This window comes from Typopeltis vanoorti, chromosome 10 (genome assembly GCF_054136105.1).
Source record: "Typopeltis vanoorti isolate ZY-2024b chromosome 10, IOZ_Tvanoo_1.0, whole genome shotgun sequence".
In the NCBI taxonomy this organism is placed as follows: Eukaryota; Metazoa; Arthropoda; class Arachnida; order Uropygi; family Thelyphonidae; genus Typopeltis; species Typopeltis vanoorti.
This window is the reverse complement of record NC_143558.1, coordinates 43005391-43028967: the sequence shown is the minus strand read 5'-3', so window position 1 is coordinate 43028967 and position 23577 is coordinate 43005391. Positions and strand designations below refer to the sequence as shown.

General features: G+C 36.3%; 1 protein-coding gene across 2 annotated transcripts in view; it reads right to left on the bottom strand.

The window, feature by feature from the left end:
* Pex6 (peroxisomal biogenesis factor 6) overlaps positions 1-23577 on the bottom strand; it is a 338534-nt gene that overhangs the window by 272755 nt on the left and 42202 nt on the right. For both annotated transcript variants that reach the window (XR_016548921.1, XM_090398889.1), the window contains exon 4: positions 10513-10558. Coding sequence is in view for 1 of the 2 variants with exons in the window: in XM_090398889.1 (XP_090255015.1) it covers positions 10513-10558 (46 nt within the window). In the remaining variant the exon portion in view is untranslated. The remainder of the gene's footprint in view (positions 1-10512; positions 10559-23577) is intronic.

The window sequence follows — 23577 nt, the reverse complement described above, 5'->3', positions numbered from 1 at the left end:
TACTGCGATTGTGATGCGTATTTATTTAGCATTACCAATATCCGTAGCATCAGGGGAAAGAAGTTTTTTAAAACTGTAACTAATAAAAAAATTATTTGTGGTCAACAATGTCTGGAGAGTCTAACGGATTTATCAATTATAACGATTGAAAAAAATATCATGGATTCATTAGACATTAAAGATATTATTAAAAATTTTGTGGCAGCTAAAGCAAGATGGATAAATATGTAAAATAAACCTACATTTATACTAATTGTAATATAGTTAAAAGCATATCTCCAAATGATCTTTGTTATGTAATATTTCTTTTTATATTAAAATAAAAGTAATTTTTGTTTATACAATTATGTATATACAGTAAAACCCCAAAGTTACACGGTAGGTGGGACCAACAAAAAAGCGCGTAAGTCGAATTTGCGTAACTTGGGGTATAATTTTGCATGTAATTTATATATATATACAAACATACAATTGGGACCAAAGGTTTACAAAAACACTTATAATTTTTAAGAAATATAATCATAATTGTAGTTTTTCATGCATAAAAAAAAGAAAGTTATTTCGATGTCGATGGTTTCATAAAACCTAATAGACTCGTCTGATGGCATAATGTCTTTTTCTTGTCATGCAAAATTTCTTCATAGCAAGCTAATGATTTTTTTATTCCTTGCCTTGAGGCTACAATTCGTTTCTTGTTAGAATCTATGTCCTCCGAAATCTGTAAACCACCTTTCTTTTATGATTGTTCTTACTGTGGATTCCTGTAGATTGAACTTCTTTGTAAGCTCACGAATTTTCATTCTGCCTTCAAAATCCTTAATAATGGTGAGTCTTGTTTCCAAAGTCAATGTTTTTCTTTTCTTGCTAGCTGTAGAAGAATTGGACTTGCTTCTTTTGGATGACATTATTATTTTTTATGTCATAAAATTTTTATCAAAATATAACATTAAACAATCGCAAAGTTTGTAGACTATAAAAATCGTGTATGAATGAGACCACGCAAAACACGTCAGTGCTTGTTCACAGCATGTGCGACACTGACAAATGCGACCGGTGCCTGAAAGATACTAGTGGTGAGGAGTGAAGCAGGATGGGAATACGTACATATAAGAAACCGCGTAACTCTGGATTTGCGTAAATCGGGGTAGCATAAGTTGGGGTATGACTGTGTATGTGTATATATATATATGTTAAATTTTTTTAAAAAAGTTTTAAATTGTCGAATTTAGTTAATTGTTAAATTTTTTAAAAAAAATTCTACACATATATATATATTCTGTTGTATTTATATATTAAGGAATAAACATTTTTGAAAATTTTCATTATTAAAAATTCCTTATTAATGAATTTCGGGGATTACAATGTTCTACTACTGTTAAATAAAATTTATATTTATGTATGCGTAATAAACTGTTTTGTACTTTTAACAAAGTAAAATTTTTCGCAAAAATTTTTCATGGAAACTTATTTCATGGGTGCGCTGAAAAACATTTTGCGCAAAGGCTCCTCCTACCCATGGCACGGCACTGCCTGCCATGTACCCTCAACGGATGTACAGGATATAATAGTACTACATGAAAAATTTACATCATTACTAACTTCCTATCTACAATTTTCCTCCAAATTAGTCTGTTACTTGTCAAGACTCCAACATTATCAGATCTTATATTTCTATCATCTTAGGAACTTTGTACAGTATCAATCCACCTATATCTTGGTCTTTCTCTGGGTCATTTTCCTGCCAACCTGGCAGAGAACACTTGTTTTGCTATTCTTTCCTCGCCCATTGTTTAAATGACTATACCAGCTTAGATTAGCTCTGCTAATGCATTCCTGGATGCTGACAATGTCAAGTTCTTAACTAATATAATCATTTTTAATATGATATTGCCATTGATGCCATCTGTTCATGCCTCTAATTTTTCTCAGGACTCTCATATCTGCAGTCTCTAGTCTTTGGTCAAGTGTTTTACTTCTGACCCAGCTCTCAGATTCATAAGTTAAAACTGGTTTGAACACTGTCTTATATACAGCTAATTTAGTGTTCTGACTAATTTCTCTCTTATACCATATGAATTTATTCAATTGACTTCCTACCATACCAGCTGTTGTATCGACTCTGCTATGTTTTGGGCCCTCTTTTATCTCTTATATGTATATATTACTTTATTCTACCTTTCTCTCCATAATTCCTATATTTTCTTTTCTTATTACTTATTTAATACCATTTACTTTAAACTCCTATCTCACTTAGCTTAACTCAGGCCGAGTCCCTGACAAGAGTGAAGCTGTTGGTTTGTGAGACAAAGAAATTTCTAATGGCGGATGTCTATTTCTTTCTCTCAGCACTGGTTCTAACTCCTTATTCAAATTCAGAGAAATTTATTATTTTTGCTGCAGCACCCTGAATCCTAGGTTATACTAAACTTGTATGACCAAGGAGTTAGAATACAGTCAGCATTCACTCTTATCAACTATATTTTTCCAACTTGCGGTCATGACCCAATATTATCTATTCTCCCGCCTTTTGAGGTTCGCTAAATTTTATGAGCAAGTGCAATAGGTTCTAAGTTCAGGCAATACAACATTTATATTTAAACAAAACATTTAATTTCAAGAAAATTACATATAATACACGTTATAACACTGAGTCAATCAAACAATCAAAGCTAGGTAGAGAATTAAAGCTCATATTTACAATTACTTTATCCTTTCTATAAATCTCAATCTGAGAAACATATTTAATAACATTTAATACACTTAGTCTCTTTGTGCTACACTAGTTAATCAATTTCATTCTCAATATGAATTAAGTTCTATTCTCAATTTTCTCTGCGAATCCTATTCAATATATATATAACAAACTCAATTAAGAACTCGAGTAAATCTCTCTCTCAAGGTTAATTCATGAAACAACTTTCTGTATCTCTTTCAATTTTAGCAGTAATTTCTAGATTCTATCTGCCACATAAACTTTACGTACAATATTCTGTTTCGTTCTCAATCTATCAATATGCTGTCCTAAGAGTCTCTCATAGCACATTACAATAAAATCTTCCTAATCATTTCCACTAGATAGAAGATATAAAATTTTGCACCTTACCAATTGCTGTTATGTTACTTTGGCCGCTTCCTTATCTCGTCGGATATCTGCCTTCTATGACTACTTTACTTCGCGCATTCTCAGGATGTTCACTATGGATTCCCTCTGTACTTCATAGTTGGATGTTTCTGTAGTCTTCCACAAATATAGTCTGCTTGGCTAGTTTCCAACTGGTGGGCAATCTTCCGATATCTCCTTGAACAAAGGAAAACCACGTGGAGGCTCCACACCAGCCGGACCTACAAGGACACAGGAACACAGCAGCAGGAAAACGTTTAAAAAGCCTTATCTCCAGCGTTACATGCACTTTTAAACGTCGTGCCACTCCTTTCTCTTTCGTCATCAACATCTACGTCATCTTTCTTCACGTCACACGGCACTTAGTGCCACACGCGGAATCCTCTCGTAACTTACGGAGTGTAGCGGTGGAAGGGGGGAAAGGCACCGTGCTTACTAAAGGATATGCCTGTACACTGTATTATGTGTTTCTGAAGTCAGCCATTTCGCAATTTTGAATATTATTTCTCTCCCAGCAATTGTCAGGTACTTACATAATATTTGAGACTAAGCAGCCATACATAATAAAATTTCACAATACAATATAATATAAAAGACATAAAACTAAATTAAGATTACTATACAAGTGCTTATTCATTTCTGAAAAATCATTACATGCTCCAAGAGAGTGAAAACTATGTTAAGTCTGAGTGAAATATAATTTTCTTTAATATTTTGTTTCACTCCGACTTAACACCTCTATGTTGATTCTATGGTCTATTTCCATATTTAATTTACCATCTTCACTAAAAATCGTGCCTAAGTAGCTGAAATGTTTTACTTATTCCACAGGTTCTCGTTCACAAAGCAGTTGACATTTTCAACGATTCTGCCTATTTTCATTGTCTTTGTCTTTTTATTGCTGACCTTCATACCATATCTATTACAACAGTTATTCAATTTAGTCAGGGAATCTTGCAGGCTTGTAGTGGATTTATTTAGCAGTATAACATCGTCCGCATAAAGCAAACAGCTAACATTAACATCTCCAATTTTGATATCATGTTTAATACCACTTTTCTTCATAATGTGATCCATATAGATAATCAATAACAGAGGGGATAATGTACATCCTTGTCTCACACCAGCTTTAACATTAAACCATCTTCCTGTACTTCCTTCAATTCTAACTGCTGACTTACAACTCAAATAAAGACTAAGTATTGCTTGATATAATGCTCCATTGACACCATATAACTGTAGCATATTGAATAGCTTCTCTCTCTTGGCACCTTGTCATATGCCTTTTCCAGATCGACAAAATTTAAATATAGATCTTTGTTATATTCCCATGCTTTCTCAACTATTTGTCATAAAGTGAAGATCTGATCCTGACAGCCTCTATTTGGCCTGAATCCAGCTTGTTCTTCACCAAGCTTTTCTTCCACAATTCTTCTCAACCTTTTCTCAAGTATACTTGCATAAATCATACCAGAACACTCAGTAGGGAAATACCTCTGTAATTCTCACATTCAGTTTTATTTACCTTTTTATATATGGGTACTATTAGAGCTCTATTCCAGTCATTGGGAATTTGTCCCTCGGTCCAGGCTTACTTGAGCATTTCTGGTCGAATATCATCTACTCCTGCTGTCTTTCCACATTTCAAGCCTTTGATGGCACTTTTTCTACTTCAAGTATGGATATGTATTCCTGACAGTATATCTGTTGAGTGTTTTTTACCACTGTGCTATCATTGCTTGTTTCATTTAGCAATTTCTCGAAGTAATTACTCCATACTTCAAGGATAACTTTTTCCCCCGTTTTCATGTCACCTTTATCATCTCTAACTCCTTTTACAGCACTCTTTCCTCCATTTCTAAGCTTCTTCAACAACCTCCAGAATATCTTACCACCTTCTTGATATTTATTTTCTATGTTCTTGCCAAAGTCCTCCCATCACTTTTGTTTAGCTAGTTTTACACAGTGTTTAGCTTTCTTACATTTTTCTCTGTATTCTCTCAGAGCACAAGCTGACTTATTTGCCAGGAACTTTTGATATGCTTTCTTCTTTTCCTTCACTGCCTCTTTAACTTCCTGTGTCCACCATGGAGTTCTGATTTTTCTATCCTTGCAGACAACCTCACCACATGCCTCTCGGGCTGAATCTCTAAGGTTTGGTTGCTGTTATTAATATTAATATATTTAATAAGTTATTAATATATACAGGGTGTTCGGGATAAATTTGACATATTTATAATTAATTATATTTTTCCGTAAGTTACATGTATTAACACACACTTCTCTTCATTTAAAAGTTTGGACCCTTCTTCATTCATATACAAGATGTCAGAAAGGATGGATAGCTGGAACCCACCTGAATCATGGAAGAGAATAACTTGTATCATGATGATTCGTGCCCGCCATCAAAATAAGGATATTACGACTGCTGCCCAATGCTCCCTGAATACAGTAAAAACAATCAGGCATGAACTAGAGACTTGCAATGGTGACTACGAGGATGTAGCAAGAAGAAAGATCCCTAGCAGACGATCTGATTGCGTTCGTACAGCAGAATTCCTCGCAAATCTGCAGGAACAGGTGTTGAAGAACCCTGGCATTGGAATTCGGGCTTTGTTCGTGGAGTTGCTAACTGTAGTCAAGCCCTGGATAACAAGGGTAGCCAATGGTAGGCCGTATGTATGGCAGCAGGATTCGGCCCCTTGCCACACCTCTGGGAAAAGTCAAAAATGGTTGTCTGAAAATTTCTACAACTTCACCAGTCCAAATGTTTGGCCTCCAAACTCCCCAGACCTTAACCCCATGGATTATTTTGTATGGGGCGCAGTTGAAAAAGACACCAATCGCACTTCCAGTAATACAAAAGCCCAGTTAATGGATAAAATTAAAACAGTTTTTGCGGCCCTTCCCAGGGAGACTGTAGCATCAGCTTGTTCGAGGTTCCGAAGCAGAATTGAAGCTGTGATCGATGCTAATGGTGGTTATTTTGAGTAAATCTTGTTGATAGTATTGTAATTAACTCTGCCTGTAATGTTTTTTTGTCAATTCATTAAATTTAATAGATACAAAGAAGATTTTCTTTTTCCTTACGAAACTGTCAAATTTATCCCGAACACCCTGTATTTGTTAAATTTTGAAGGTCCTATCATCGAGGGCAAAGAGGAAATATTCATTGACATTTATTATAATTGTTTATTACTACTCTATTGATTGTGATACCATCTCATATTTTTGGGAGTTATCAGTTATAATTTCTGAGTAAATACACTGGTGTCCAAGACCTAAGGACAAACACAATTTCTGAAGATTACAACTGCAAAATCAGATAAATCGGCTTGTGGCAGTTTCTATAATTGATGGTTTCGAGTAGAAAGCAAGTACACATTCAAATTTTTGAATCGAATCATAGTAGCACTCAACAGGATAAAAGGCAATTCTAAGCAAACCGTGTTTGAGGAAACTCTTTTTGCGAAGGAATAAAGTTACAAATTTGAATGTCTTGTGATGTCTCATCTAGATGATTTCACATGGGGAAAAATTACTAGAAAGCTTGAACAAGGCTGCAGAATTACTGATATTGCCAGAGAAAGTTTGGAATCTCACATACCATTGTGTCCAGGCTCTGGGCAGTGTTTCAAAAAAACTGGAATGTGTTCCAGACACTAGCTAAGAGGTTGACTGCACACTACCACAGAGCATGAAGAAAGATTTTTGATTTTGGTTATAACCACAAAACATAATCAATGCACAATGGCAAGTCAGGCTTGCAAGTGGACTCCATTCAAAGCACATGTACACAAATATTTCGATAAACTATGGCAAGATGTCTGCAACAAGTAGACCTATATGTCCAAGGCCTGTAGTCTGCATCCTTTTATCCACAGCTCATCATAGAACATGTTTTCACTGGTGTTGTATCCATAAAAACTGGACAAGACAGCATGTGGACTAATATATTCTACAGATGAGAATCATTTTAGTCTTACCTCCAATTCTAATTTCATCCCGATCAAGTGCCAGATGAGACTTGATCTGGCATGAAAGTAGTAGTGCTTACCATCATGAAAATGTTCTTGAAAGGAATAAATATGATGGTGCTGGGATCATTGTATGGAGAGGCATTATGCTTAATGGATGCACCAAGCTACAAGTGCTGAAAAAAAACAGATTATGACTGGTGAATGTTATTGCAATGAATTTCTTCAATGTCGTGTTCAATTGTTCTGTGGTGCTGTATGCAAAGAATTCATTTTTATGGATGGCAATGACATACCACATCGTACACGAGCAGTGGAGATACTTCTGGAGACCGAGGATATTCAGTGAATGAGTGACCAAAAGTCTCCCAGATCTCAACCCCACAGAACATGTTTGGGATGCAATAGAGAGATGCATTGCTGCTTGAAATTCTTCTCCAGAAAGTAAACAAGGCCTTCATTGTATGGAGAGGCATTATGCTTAACGGATGCACCGAGTTACAAGTGCTGAAAAAAATGGAGTATGACTGGCGAACGTTATTGCAATGAATTTCTTCAATGTCATGTTCAATTGTTCTGTGGTGTTTTAGGCAAAGAATTCATTTTTAAGGAAGGCAGTGACACACCACATTGTACATGAGCAGTGGAGATACTTCTGGAGACCGAGGATATTCAGCAAATTGAGTGGCCACATCTCCCAGATATCAACTCCACAGAAAACATTTGGGATGCAATAGAGAGATGTTCTTGAAAGAGGATTGGGCCAGTTTCCCCTCAAGAATTCCTGAATCACTTGGTGCTAAGCATGGTATGATGTTTTGAGAACTGCATCACAGTTTGGAATGGACATATTCCATACTAAAATGTCTTTCCACATAGTTTTATGTAAGCACTGTATATTAATTCCTTAACTACATCCTTAGGAAATTTGCAACTTTTGCCAAAAATGTACTTCAATTTAATTTGTACGAAATTTATAACACATTTTTTTTTGTGTAATATAATTTATTAGTATGCTGGCAATAAATTTATGTCCACATTTGGTTGTAGTCATGAAAATTTTTTTTCACATACAGGCAATGTCCTTAGGTTATGGACACCAGTGTATTAAAGTGCAGTAATGATAATATCCAGTCCTGGTAGAAAATACTCTATCTTAATCTACATGAAGAGTTCTCCTCAGGATTTATTTCCACAGCAGCTTCTTGATTACGATACATACATTTTGAATTATTTTAATATTTCTTCTGTCAATTTCAATATTAAAGGAAAGTTCAAGCTGAACCGTACTGAATTATTTTTCATATTAATCATGATCAATAAAACAAATAGATCTTTCTGCATTTCCACGCTGATTTCAGCTATACAATTAATGCTCACTATAGAAAACGCTTATAACACTTCCTGTCAACTATAATGAATCATTTTGTTAGTGAAATAATTATAACAAACTCTTGGTAATAGTCACTCAATAATCACTATAACAAACTAACAAAAAAGTATTGATGAAAGGAAAAGTCAGTATAAACTGTATTTGTTAAGACCATTTATGTCTGTTGCTTCACTGAATCAAATTGATTTCTGCTGATGATGGAACTCAATCTATGGGAGAATCTATCTTGAACTACTTTTAGAAACATTTTTTAAGTATGCTATGAGACTTGCTCATTTACATTCAGTGCACTTTTCAGCATTCTTTATTTTTTTAATGATTGTGAAAAAACATATATTAGTCAGTCTCAAAGTAAAGCATCTAAAATATAAATTTGGATAAATGTTTTGTCATAAGATTCATCTTAATGGTTTTAGATATTCATTAAAGATCTTATTTCTCCCTTTCTCTAAGGTTGTGTGTGTGTGTGTGTGTGTGTGTGTGTCTCTGTGTATCATAAATAAATGTATTATTTATGTATCTTCTTGCACACTGAATTTCACATGCATGCAGATGTGGACCATCAGCTGATGAGATGTCTTTCTTTTCTCCCCTTTTAACTTTAAATAAATCTTTTCTATATGCACTGAATGGACAAAAACATTAAAGATACCCTAGAGGATGGACACACCTAATAGCGTGTCCATCCTCTAGTGCGGATAATAGCCTGTACGTTCCGAGGCATTGACTCCACCAGATGACGGAGGTAATTCCAGCCATGCCTGCTGCAACAACTACATCAGTCCCGGATACATGGATCTGATGTCTCGCTCTACGGCATCCCAGGAAGATTCAATTAGATTTGGATCAGGGGACCTTGGGGCCACTGAATGGTCCCAAACTCAGATGAGTGTTTCTCGAGCCATGCCTGATAGTTGTGGCCCGGTGGGGTGGAGCATTGTCCTTCTGAAACAGACCATCAGCTGCAGGATGTATAAAGGACATGAAAGTGATCAGCTAGCACATTCTGGTAGTTCGCAGCATTTAAGGACCTCTCCAGACATATTAAGGGATCTAATGTGTCACATGAAAAGGCCTCACCAAACCAACACAGAACTGCTCTTCCTGAACAGAGCCAATCTGGCACAACAGGGCCATGGCCTCATGCTGTTGACACCACAAACGCACCCTCCCATCAGATCACATGACTCTGGTCCACTCTGCAGAGGTCCAGTTTTGATGGTCCCGACACCAGGTGAGGTGCAATGCCCAATGATGAGCTGTCAACAGTGGTACACGATCAGAGCATTGGCTCCTTTAGCCGATGGTATGCAAGGTACATCGTACCATTCGCTCACTGATACTGCTTGGACTTCTAACATTGAAACTGTGATTTGCGCTGTCGTTACCCTATGGTTGGTCTGTAAAAGCCTGGAGAGTCTATGTCTGGTCCTCAATGGCATGTGGTCAGCTACCACTTGCTTGTTGGGCATTGATATGTCCATTGATGATATACTTGCAGAGGGCCTCGATATGATTGCCGCCAAGAACCCTAGGGTTCGTGCCATTTGAGCAATGGAATGACCCATCTGTCTTGTCTAACGATAATATGTTCATGATCAAAGTCACTAAGATAGCCACATGTACACACATTCGTCGAATGCGATGGGAAGCCCTGATGTCTGCCTATTTACCATGTCGATTTGATTTGGGTTCACTCAGTGCATTTTTGATACAATTCTTTTCCATCTTTTGGGCTTATTACTAATTCTAGTGAATGTTGATTATGCAGGTGACTGTGACTTGTTTTAATTCCTGTAATTTGTTGTAAATAATTTGTTGTAAACTCTCATTACAGTAAACACAGTTATAGCAAAATTACTGTAACAATCTACTGAAAAGTCCTTACTAAATAAAGTGTAAATTTATTTAATTATTACACATTATATTTCCATGGTCATCAAATTATCTTTATAGGCAAAGACATTGTAAGTTTATGCACATGCATGCAGAGATTTAATTAGGAGATAATATATTATTACCTGTCATCAGAAGAGCTGTTACATGATAACTGAAATGCTGGATCATCTGGGGAGGGATAAACAAAAATCATTTATGGAAAATATAATTTTAAAACTTTACTATTAATTGAGTGCATTTCAAATATCGCTATATATTTATATATAGTACAACATACAGATTATTCTTCCATCTTTTCTTGTTGGCAAGGGAAATTCAGTATGTTATTTCATAAAAACATTTTAACATCGACAAAAAAAATCTTTAAATTAAATTATAAAGATATGTAAATATTATTTCTAATGACACATAATGCTTATGAGCATAGGATGTTTAAATGACACCTTTATAACTTCACAGCAAAATAAATGCAGAAGTGATTAAGAATCAAAAGTTCATTTCATGCATAATTCTGCTAAAAAATTAAATAAAGAGTCAATGGAATTTCAGAATAAAAATAGTCCACACAAGATAATAGCAGTTCTATAAATTACTAGCAGTCAGTTTGCATGACAGTGCTATCTCCAATTTTCCCAAGTCCACTGCTCCTTGAAGGAGTATACATAATAATAATAAACAATAAATAACTAGTCAAAACATATAAGACTTATTGTTAAATTAAAATCTTCCTGTACATTCCGAGGCATTGACTCCACCAGATGACAGAGGTAATTCCAGCCATGAAATGAAATGACCAAAAAATATGTATAATTTAAATAACTAGTCACTCGTGTTAATACCTATTATATCTCTTCGTGAACACTCACATTTTCACAATATCTAATGACAGAACATTCTACACACGCACTTGTTGTGAAAAGAATCTGAACCTTATGCATCCTTTTCTCCCCTTTTAACTTTAAATAAATCTTTTCCATATGAACTGAATGGACAAACTGTTCGAGATACCTACCTAATAGTGTGTCCATCCTCTAGTGTGGATAACAGCCTGTACTTTCGAAGGCATTGACTCCAGCAGATGACGGAGGTAATTCCAGCCATGCCTATTGCAGCAACTGCATCTGTCAGTTCCAGATACACGGATCTGATGTCTCACTCTATGGCATCCCAGGAAGATTCAATTAGATTTAGATCAGAGGACCTTTGGGGCCACCGAATGGTCCCAAACTCAGATGAGTGTTTCTCAAGTCATGCTTGGGCAGTTGTGGCCCGGTGGAATGGCACATTGTCCTTCTAAAACAGACCAACAGCTGCAGGATGCATAAAGGACATGAAAGTGTGTAAGTGATCAGCTAGCACAATCTTGACATTCTTGGCCAATTTTCAAGAGATTAATTTGAGTTGTACATGCATTAGACATGTGCTGATGCAGGCAGAAGGTGTACTGCAAAATGTGACTTTTGTACTGTAAGTTTCTCTTACTACGGTCTATGTTTTTATTACATTTCCTCTCACCCATTTTTCCCCCTCAAAATATGAAAACAACAGTCCCTCGGTCTGTACACAAGCACCTGCCATTTTGCCTATGCACAATTCCATATGTCAGTTTTCATCTTGGTCACCTGCCTCTGAATCTTCTATCTACCTACCTACCTACCTCCCCCCCCTCTCCTCAAAACCTAGGTGATTACATCTGTGCACAGTAGCCCAGATGCAGCCTTATGAGAGCCTTGAACAGTGATAGTAAAACTTTTTTATCTTACAAGCTTTTAAAGCAATGTGGTTTCTAAATTTTTAACTCAATGTACTATAACCCTCTCCAATTTTCTAGCTTCATTGATTTGAAGCAAATTCCCATTAATATGATCCTCTGCCTACAATATCCTTTGTCCATAATGCTTAACCTAGATTTGGAGACATTAAATTGAAAATTAATCACATTTCTCCATAGAAATTAGTCTAAATCTCTCAGAAGACCCTGTAACCTCTAGAGAGCATGTCCCCTGGGTGGCAGATAGGGGAGTCCACCAGATATGGTGGGGTGGTCCGAATATGTTGAATAAGGACTCGTGGACCAACAGGGCCACAGGTGGGGGTTATCATCTTGATAGCAAGGGAAGTGGCTTTCCCATGGTCCCCTAGCTGGGTCTATTCTCTCTCTTCCCTCTTCTTTGAGGTAGGCCCCCCTTGCTTTTTAACCTTTTCTATATGGCATTCCTCACCCAACTCTTGTAACTCATGACCCTAATGCTATTAGAGTAATCGAGGGCTATGGGTCATTCTGTTTCTATCTCTACTCTATCTCTATGTCTTCTCTTTAAAAATCTCTCCTACCACTTAAGGCAAGCTTGAAGGCCTCAAGATGGCAACCCCATCACCAAGCTAGATTGCAGATGGCCAGTAACCCTCTCAGTCAAAATTTTAACCCACTAAAAAGACTCATGAAGATAGTAAACGGACAGACTTTTTTGGTAACGAACTGGCTTGGACTAAGGATTCGAGAAGAAAACAAAAAAAAAAAAAGCAGAAATACACCTATTGGAATATAGCCACCTGAAATGTGAGAAGTATCCACCACAAAATCATAGAACTGGACCAAGCACTAGAAGAAAGAAATGTAAAAATAGCAGTAATTACAGAATCTAAAAAAAAAGCAGAGAGGAACAGACGAAACTGAAAATTATATCTATATATATATACAGTCGGGTAAAAGCAGAAGAGAGAGCTAAATCTGGTGTAATGATCTTTCTACATAAATCTCTTAGAAACAATATAATCCATTACAACTTTTGGAGCTATAGAATAATAGAAATGAGAATTAAAATAGACAGAGGCTATATGACAGTAATTGGAACTTATGCACCTGAAGAAGGAAAAGAGGAGCACTCAGAAAACTTCTACATCCAACTGCAGAACATATTAAATAAGACCAATCCTAAGGATCACATTTTGGTAATAGGAGATCTCAACGCAAGAATTGGCAATAAACCATATAAACCAAACATAGGACCTATCGGAGAACTTAACTGTAATAGAAATGGAAATAGATTAAGAGATTTTACTATAAGTAATAACCTTAAAATAATGAACACCTTCTTCAAACATAAAGACATCCACAGATACACCTGGGAAGAAAGAGACACAAAAAGCATTATTGATTACATAATCAGCAATATCAAAATGTCAGAAATGATAATAGATACAAGAGTATACAGAGGATCTGAAATAGAATCAGATCATCACCCTTTAACTGGAAAAGTAAAATGGGAACCAAGATGGAAAACAACAAAAAAGCATAAGGAAAATAGAAATTTTGAATCTTTCAAAGTTAGACTTTTGGACGACAGTAGTATTAAAGACTTGTGCCAAAAAAGAATAAAGAACTGGATGACAAGTATAAAACAAAGTCAGAACATAGAAGAAGACTGGTCAAACCTAAAAACCATAATGACAAAAGCTGCAAAAGAAAGTTTAGGAACAAAGAAAAAGAGGCCTTGGATGATGAAATTAAATGCATTATTGAAGAAAAGAAAAAAAGCATATAAAAACTGGCTCAACCTAAAAACAATAGAATCAAAAATAGAATACAACAAAAAAAAAAAACAATAGCAAAAGCAGCATGCAGGAGAATAAACAGAAACAGACGGAACAATTTTGTAACAAAATTAGAGAGAGACTGTACGCTCAAAAGACCTAATGCATATAAAATCCTCAAAGATCTAAGCAATGAAACTAGAGAAAAAGCAGATATTAATAACATTAAAATAGAAACATAGGAAAATTACTACCAAGATCTATAGTATAATGAAAACATTCAAAACAGAAAATACCCTTTGTAAACATCTCTGATAACTTGGAAAACAGCACTCTAGAAGAATTAACAGAAGCATTAACCCAAAGCAAAACAGGAAAGGCTCCAGGAGAAGACAATATAAACTTGGAACTTATCAAATATTCAGGACTTGAATTCTCACTCAGGTTACTTAACTTTTATAATATGATCTGGAAAGAAGGAAAATGCCCACAAGATTGGACCAAAGCAATAGTTATTCCCATCTACAAAAAAGGACACAAATCTGATTGTAACAATTATCGTGCTAAGATTTTTGCATATAAAGTATATGCAAAAATCTTAGCATATAAACTTAAACGTATAGTAGACCCAAAATTAATAGAAGAACAAAATGGATTCAGAAAAGGCAGGTCTTGCATAGACTCTGCATTTACGTTAAAATTATTAATTGAAAAACACAGAGAAATGAACATAGAAACACACATAGCTTTTATAGATTACACCAAAGCATTTGATAAAATTATCAGAGAAAAACTATGGGAAATCCTAGAAGAATATGAAATACCAAACCAATTCTTTAGCGCCTTATATAATATATATCAAGATAATAAAATATCTGTGAAATACAATCATTCAACATCAAGCTGGAAACCAATAAATCGAGGAGTACGTCAGGGTTGCCCTCTCTCAGTTTTATTTAATATATACATAGATAAAATCATAAAAGAATGGAAGATAACTAATGAAGGAGGATTCAAGATAAACCGTAACACCAGATAAGCTACTCTTCTTTTTGCTGATGACCAAATAATCCTTGGAAATAATGAAGATGAATGACAAAAATCATTATGGAGTCTAAATAATCTGATAAAAACATATGGTATGAAAATATCAACAGACAAAACAAAAGTCATGGCCTTCAAAGGTGCTAATCCAATAAGAAGCAAAATAGTAATAAACAACAAAATAATAGAGCAAGTAAATACATTCAAATATTTAGGTTGCACAATGTCATATGAAAATGAAGCTGATATAGAACCAAAGATATCAAACTTTTTAAAAGTAACAGGCATTATAAATAAAATTTTTAAACCCAATTATATACAAAAACACACACACGAATAAGAATCTACAATACAGTAGCTAAACCACCCTTACTTTAAGGCAGTGAGATATGGACAATAAAAAAAGCAGATGAAAGAAGAATTGAATCATCCGAAATGAAATTTCTGTGCAGAACTGAAGGAGTCACAATAATGGACAAAATGAAAAGCAGCGAAATCAGAAAAAAACTTGGAATTACAACCTCCGTAAATGAAACAGTTATTTGCTATAGAGAAAAATGGAAAGAACACATACTAAGAATGAATAGAAGCAGAATACCTAAACAAATTCTAAATTACCACCCAAAAGGTACTTGATGCAGAGGAAGACCCTTAAATAGATGGAACTGAGTCAGGAACAGGCCACTTGGCCTATAAGCCTGGAAAGGAAGAAGAAGAAGAATTAGTCTAAATCAGACCATGAGGATTCTAATCAGTTACGTCCCTTTTTACTTGTCTAAACTTAATATTATCAGCAAACAACTGAATATCACCTTCTAATTCATCCCCAATATCATTAATATACAGGGTGTTCGGGATAAATTTGACATATTTATAATTAATTATATTTTTCCGTAAGTTACATGTATTAACACACACTTCTCTTCATTTAAAAGTTTGGACCCTTCTTCATTCATATACAAGATGTCAGAAAGGATGGATAGCTGGAACCCACCTGAATCATGGAAGAGAATAACTTGTATCATGATGATTCGTGCCCGCCATCAAAATAAGGATATTACGACTGCTGCCCAATGCTCCCTGAATACAGTAAAAACAATCAGGCATGAACTAGAGACTTGCAATGGTGACTACGAGGATGTAGCAAGAAGAAAGATCCCTAGCAGACGATCTGATTGCGTTCGTACAGCAGAATTCCTCGCAAATCTGCAGGAACAGGTGTTGAAGAACCCTGGCATTGGAATTCGGGCTTTGTTCGTGGAGTTGCTAACTGTAGTCAAGCCCTGGATAACAAGGGTAGCCAATGGTAGGCCGTATGTATGGCAGCAGGATTCGGCCCCTTGCCACACCTCTGGGAAAAGTCAAAAATGGTTGTCTGAAAATTTCTACGACTTCACCAGTCCAAATGTTTGGCCTCCAAACTCCCCAGACCTTAACCCCATGGATTATTTTGTATGGGGCGCAGTTGAAAAAGACACCAATCGCACTTCCAGTAATACAAAAGCCCAGTTAATGGATAAAATTAAAACAGTTTTTGCGGCCCTTCCCAGGGAGACTGTAACATCAGCTTGTTCGAGGTTCCGAAGCAGAATTGAAGCTGTGATCGATGCTAATGGTGGTTATTTTGAGTAAATCTTGTTGATAGTATTGTAATTAACTCTGCCTGTAATGTTTTTTTGTCAATTCATTAAATTTAATAGATACAAAGAAGATTTTCTTTTTCCTTACGAAACTGTCAAATTTATCCCGAACACCCTGTATAAGTTAAATAACAATGAAATACAACACTTTCTGATACCTGTCAGTCACTCTCTATTCATGTCACAAGTTTATTTTGCAAACCTATTCCTTTGATTTATTTAGCAACCTCACATGTAGAATCCTGTCAAATGGCTTAGGAAGATCGGGATATCCATTTGTCCCATTTAGTTCTGCTAATCACTCTATTACAGAACAAGAGAAGCAACCCTTTAACAAACTTATAACATCATACCTATGCTGTCTTTCCATCCAGCACTAGAAGAACCTAGTGCTGGATAGAATTCCTGATCAGCCCCTCCAAAATAATGATGGAGAAAAAAAATTAAGGGTGAAAATAGACAACAGTGAATGCAAGTATGCAGTATGTGTGGCAGGAATACTGATGCCATATGTATGTGTTGTGATTCTTTTTGCAGTATTTCTTGCTGGCCCAGCTGCCCAATAAACAGCATCTCTGCACCCTAATCTACAGGCTGTGGATCCAATTCCTACTTTTGATGCCTGGTGGAAAATTCACCACACTACTTACTGAACAATTTCAGTAGTTTGAAAAAGTTTTAAGGTTGGTCTATAATGGAAAATTATGTATATTATCTGTATACCAATAGATGTTGAAAGTTTTTTCACTTGGTTATACTATAAATTAAAGATAGGGAGATCGCAAATACCTTGGCCTTTCATTTTCAAAATATAAGCAAACTAGAGATGAATACTAGGAAGGACCAACAAATATCAAAACAGGCTCAACAGCAGAAAAATGATACTCCAAAGTTTGAATTACTATCTAAACAAAAATAGTATACTACCAGATTTTCAGGCTGCCTTTAGAAGAAATCACTCAACAACTGATCAACTTTTCTACTTAACCTAGACAATTTAAGATAGCTTCCAGACCAAACCTACCAAATCCACCATTGCAGCTTTTATAGATTTTAGCAATGCCTTTGACAAGGTGTGGAGGCAGAAACTCTTTTCCAAACTTTGTCATATTGGAATAAAAGGGAAAGTTCTTAACTGGATCTATAACTTTCTGAGAAATAGAACAATTCGAGTTAAAATAAATAATACCTTTTCCAAGATAGTGAAAATAAGACAGGGACTCCCTCAAGGTAGCATTTTGAGCCCACTCCTTTTTTCCATCTACTTAAATGACTTAGATAAAAATATAAATAAACAAAGATAGTAATGTTTGCTGATGATTTGGTCCTATTCTCAGCTCACAACAACCTAGAAACATCAGAAGGTCACTTAAACAAAGCCATTGAAAGTTTAGCTACATACTGTGAAAACCAAAAAATCAAAATCAACCCCACTAAATCAGAAATCTGTGTTTTTACTATTAATACCCACTCAGAAAGTAGAGACCAAAGATTAAGCTAAACAGTCAACTAATTACATTTAATGAAAACCCCAAATACCTTGGAGTTACTGTGGATCCGTCGCTAGGCTTCAATAAACATATCAACAATGTTGCAGTCAGAGCAAAAAGAAGACTAAATATCATGAAAAGTATCTCAGGTAAAGAGTGGGGAGCTGATGCTAAAAACCTTAAAAGTCACATACACCTCTATTATCCATCCCATAATGGAATATGCTTTGCCTATCTGGGTGCAAACATCACAAACCAGTTTAGACAAGTTTATAAAAATTCAGAAAAATGCAGCTAAAATCATATGTGGACTAAGGAATACAACTCCTGGAAAAATAGCAGAATCCGAATCCAACCTTGTTCCTTTAAAAATTAGGTGACAAGAAAATCTTACCAAATTTGTAGAAAAAAGAGTCAACCTTGCACATCATAGAACAAGTGAACTTTTTAAAAACTGGAAACCAACAAAAAGAATAAAGAAAAAATCAACAATGCATGAAATCATAGAAAATAAAATTCCCTTGGATTGTCCAAATAAAATACCTGACCAAGCATTTCCTCCAAATCAAGACAGGAAAAATATAGTTATCAACTATATTATAAGACAGGAAAAATATAGATATCAACTATGCCCCTTGGGACTGACCCAGTCCTGAGGCTCAAATTAAACAAAATGGTTAAGGGCACTGACAATTCTTTGGCTGCTTCACGTACGACACGAGCTGGTATACCATCCAATCCCACAGATGTATTGACATTGAGGTTCTGTAATAGACTAGTTACCTCTACTTCATTCATCACAATTCCAGTATAAGCTGTTGGTTCTTCCATTCCTGCAAAGTCACCACCTGGATGATATACCCTTGCAAAGTGCTCACTCAGTAATTCCACAATATCGACTGATTCGGTTACCTCCCTACCCTCAGCATTTTTTAAGATCATTCTACCATGAGCATTTTTCATTTTACTTGCAACATATTGAAAAAACTGTTTGGGATTCTCTTTAGCCTGCGTGGCCAATTTCCTTTCGTAATCTGCTTTTGCTTTTCTTACCACCTTGTTACCATCCTGGCCTGAGCTTTATACTGTTCCTGCGCCTGATGGTCACCCTTCTCCTTAAATTCCCTCCACAATTGTTTCTTTTTTTGCAGCTCAAGCTTAATGGTGTTATTCATCCATTTAACCTCTACTTGATTTATTATTCGGACTCTTGGTATACAGTCAACCGTTGCCTCCTGCAAACAGTTCTTAACCACCTCCCATGCACTATCAACATCCAGCCCTTGCAGTTTTACATGCCATGGCATTGAGTCAAGCACACATCTAAGCTTGTCATACTTACCAGCCCGGTAATTCCACATGTACCGTCTTAATTGTAAATTCGACGCCTTTAGCCACCTCCCAAGTCATGACCTTATGGTCACTCTCACCAATTGGTGGCAACATGGTCATGTTCGTTACAGCCACATTCTCAGTTGCAATTACTAGGTCCAGCACTCTCTGTCCCCTGGTATTTTCCAATACATGTTGCCGTAAATAGTTGTCCCTTAATAACCGCATAAAATCCAATTCCTTCCTCCCATGTACCCTCTCCTCTTTCCAGTCAATGTTACCATAACTGAAATCACCCATAATAATTACCCTCCTTCCACTCATTTCTTCTATTTGCTTATGCATACTATCCCCACCATCCTCTCCATCACCCGGTCTATAGCAGGTGTGAGATAGAATATAGCAGCTGCTAGATTCTATCTCACACCAAACAGCCTCAAATGTGCTTTTTTCCCCATCCTGCAGTTCAACTTCTATACTCCTTGGCTGAAGCTCATCATGTATCATCAATAACACTCCTCCCCCCTTTTTATTCACCCTGTCACTCCTGAACACGCTATACCAGTCGCATTCAATCCCACTAGCTTTATCATCTTCTGTCAGCCATATTTCACTAATACCGACAACCTGTGGCCTGGAAGTGCCAACCATGGCCAAAAACTCTTCCTTCTTGTTCCTAATACTCCTGGCATTAGGGCACATGAATCGCAGAAGCCCATTTGTCCCATCCCTACTTTGATGCCTTATACTAACTATCCCATTCTGATTTGTTGTCCGTTGTACTCGCTCGGGCATAATATACTCATTCATACACTTAACTGCCCCCCTAAAGTCTGCATATCTACTCCCCCCCTCTTAATAAATCTAGTTTCCCTGAGTCTGTACATCCACTTCCACATCATTCATCAACACTCTTTCAAGTCTCCGTACACCAACTCCATTCAAATGTAACCCATCCATCTTATATAAGTCCTTTCGCCCATCGAACTCATTCCACACATCCACAAATTCCACACCACTCTCCATGTATAACCCACGCATAAAGTCATTGGCAATTATGGCCCTCCTTCTAAACACTTCGCTGTCATACCGCGGTAAGATACTCACCATCCTAACTCTCTCACTCTTCTCTTTTGCTACCTCAAACAACTCCCTCGCATCCTCTATCATTTCCATTTTGTCCTCTTTCAAATCATTCGTTCCTGCCACGATTATCATCTCTTTCACCCTCTGTTTTTGCAGTCGAATAGATTCGCCGACGTCCTTTATGTTCGCACCCGGCTGGTACGACTTCGTTAAACTCTCAATTATTACACCTCTTAATAGCGAATCCCCATACAGCACTCGCTCCTTCATTTTATTGACGTTTACGAACATTCTATTATTTGCTGTCACAGACTTCCGCCGGTTATTTGTCGGTACGTTCAACACACATTTTTCCATACGCTCCAGTTGTCTTTTAGCTCTGTGTATCGCACCATTCAAACGGGCAATTTCGCTACTCGCATTTATCTCACCATTTTCATTATCGATCAAATCATCCATTCTTTCTGTGTTTCTACCTTCATTTACACTTTCAGCGACGCTCTCACACCTATCTGGCACTACCACGCAATTCTCTAGCACATTGCCATTTTCTACATTCTGACTATCATTAACGATATCACTTTCGACACACGAAACACGCTTGAAGTCCTCATTCTCTTTACACTTTCTACACATATTAACTCCACTATCACTTTCTAATCAGACTCCCACTGCTCTTCCCAAGGCATACATCTCACAGACAGCACATTGCATAAATTCATTTACATCAAAACTCTTAAACAAACATGGCGACCTGGCCGCCATTTTTTTCTTTATCGGTGCCATGCGTAGGCTATCTTTTCTTAAAAATAATAATTAAAATAACAGAAAACACGCAAAAATTGCACAGACACACCAAGAAACAAAAAGCAAACAATACTACTTAAAATTCTAGTAAAATATCTAATGTTAACACAAAATACTACTAATCTTTTCAGGAGCTCTCGACAAGCCGATGATCTAATCAGTGCGACACCAAGTGGCGATGAAATAATCTTCCAATGGATCCCATCCCATGTGGGATTAAAGGGAAATGAAACTGCAGATGAAGTAGCAAAAATGGCCACAACATCAAGTGATACCACAGATTTCGATCTTTTTAAAACCACCCAAAAAGAAAACATAAAGAGAACAATTCTTCAGGACATGACTCACCACTGGTACTCAGCAGAAAATCCAGGAGCTACCATCAACTCCAAGTTTAATCGCAGTGCCACTACCATGATCTCTCGCCTCAAGACTGGCCACACAAGACCAATCAAGTTTAGCAATGGCATAAAAGTCTTCCCCAACTGCAAAATCTATAACATCGAGGAAGCATTACCAATGCATTTGATAAACTGTATGAATATTTCCAAATGAACTCTATAACATATTTAAGTGAACTCTATAACAACCCAGAAAAGGTGATGAATAAAATACATGAACTTGACCTCTATGATCTGGTGTAATAATACCAAAGGATAATAAAATTAAAAATAAAAAATAAAAAATAAATTAAAGATGACAACAAATTATATTCTTGGTTTCATGCTTTATCCAAGTGTAAGCAAACAAAGTTTGTGCATGAAGTCACTTCACGACTGGACTTCTTGTATATAGAGGCTAATGCCTTCACATCAATTGCCTTAATATCCCATAATGCAACTCACATATCTTTATGGACATGTATAATGCTATGCATTATGGGAAGGGTGACTGTCAGACTGGTTTCAACCTTTATCTCTAATCCAGAGTATTTCAGCAATAAGGTGTGACATTTGACTACTTGTATATGGAAATATGACTTCTACATTACTTCAACCTTGGCATCACTTCTGGGTCTGGTTCCCACTGATGAGATCTCAATAAAGATAGAAACCGGTCTGGGTAGTGGTCCTTTCCATAATGCATAGCATTAGACATGTCTGTAAGGATATGTGCATTGCATTATGGGATACTAAGGCAACTAATGTGAAGTCAGTAGCCTCTATATACAAGTAACCCAGCTGCGAAGTAACTTCACGTGCACTTTGCTTGCTTACACTTGGATAAAGGATGAAACCAAAAATATTTCTTGGTATCTTTAATTTAATGCAAATAGTTCATCTAAAACTGGTTTGTAGTGAATGAGATATCACGATCAAAATGTTGCCTAGTGCTGGTATCATAAAGGGAAAAATGTGTTTCTACTAAAGTATTATTTCAGAACTGGAAGCGCTGCTGTCCAGAATAGCTTTAATTAATTACTGCAGGCAAAAGAATGTGTAAAGAAATGAACAGTATGCTTTATCTGATTGTGTGAGTTTTTTGTACATTATCCTCACATGACATGATGGATCAGTACATCAGTGCTTTATACACAGTGTGACCATAAAATAACTTTCCTCTTTGGAGGCATCTGTAGCTAAAACCAATAAACGGAATGAGACCAAATTTTATATTGAGACTTTTGAAGGCATGGGAAGATGATTTCCGCAAAAAAAAAAAAAAAAAAAAGATTTAGTACCAAAAGTCACCGACACAGGGAAATTTTGGTGCTGACGGAGCCAAAAACAAGCAGATAATTACATTAAAGGCAGATAAAATGGAATAATAACATTTCGCAGGTGTAAGAGACAGCTGCGTCACTCATTCCAGCTGGATATGTGGCTCATTACAATGATAATAAGAATAATAATAATTAAACTAAAACAAAAACTTGCACAAGACACAGAAATTAATGTAGTGACTGAACTCACAGGAAATAATGTTTTATTCATCAGAATCAGGGTCCCCTGGACCACATACACGATTTTCAATGTGCTGCTGCTTTCCGTCCTCTGCCAGGTCTAACTCCTAGTGATCCAGTTTCTTCAAACTTCTTAATCATAGCTCTCGGTGCTATAGCTGACATAGGACCTGTACGCAGATTATGAAGCCTTCTAAATTCCCGAAGGGCTGCTACGGCATTGCACTGTTTAAGGTAAAACAACTTAACAAGTAAAGCACACCGAGGCAAGGTAGGACGCATATTGAGCACAATTTGAATGATTGACAATTTGTCATTCGAATAACTGCTTGAACGTTCCCAATCCTTTTT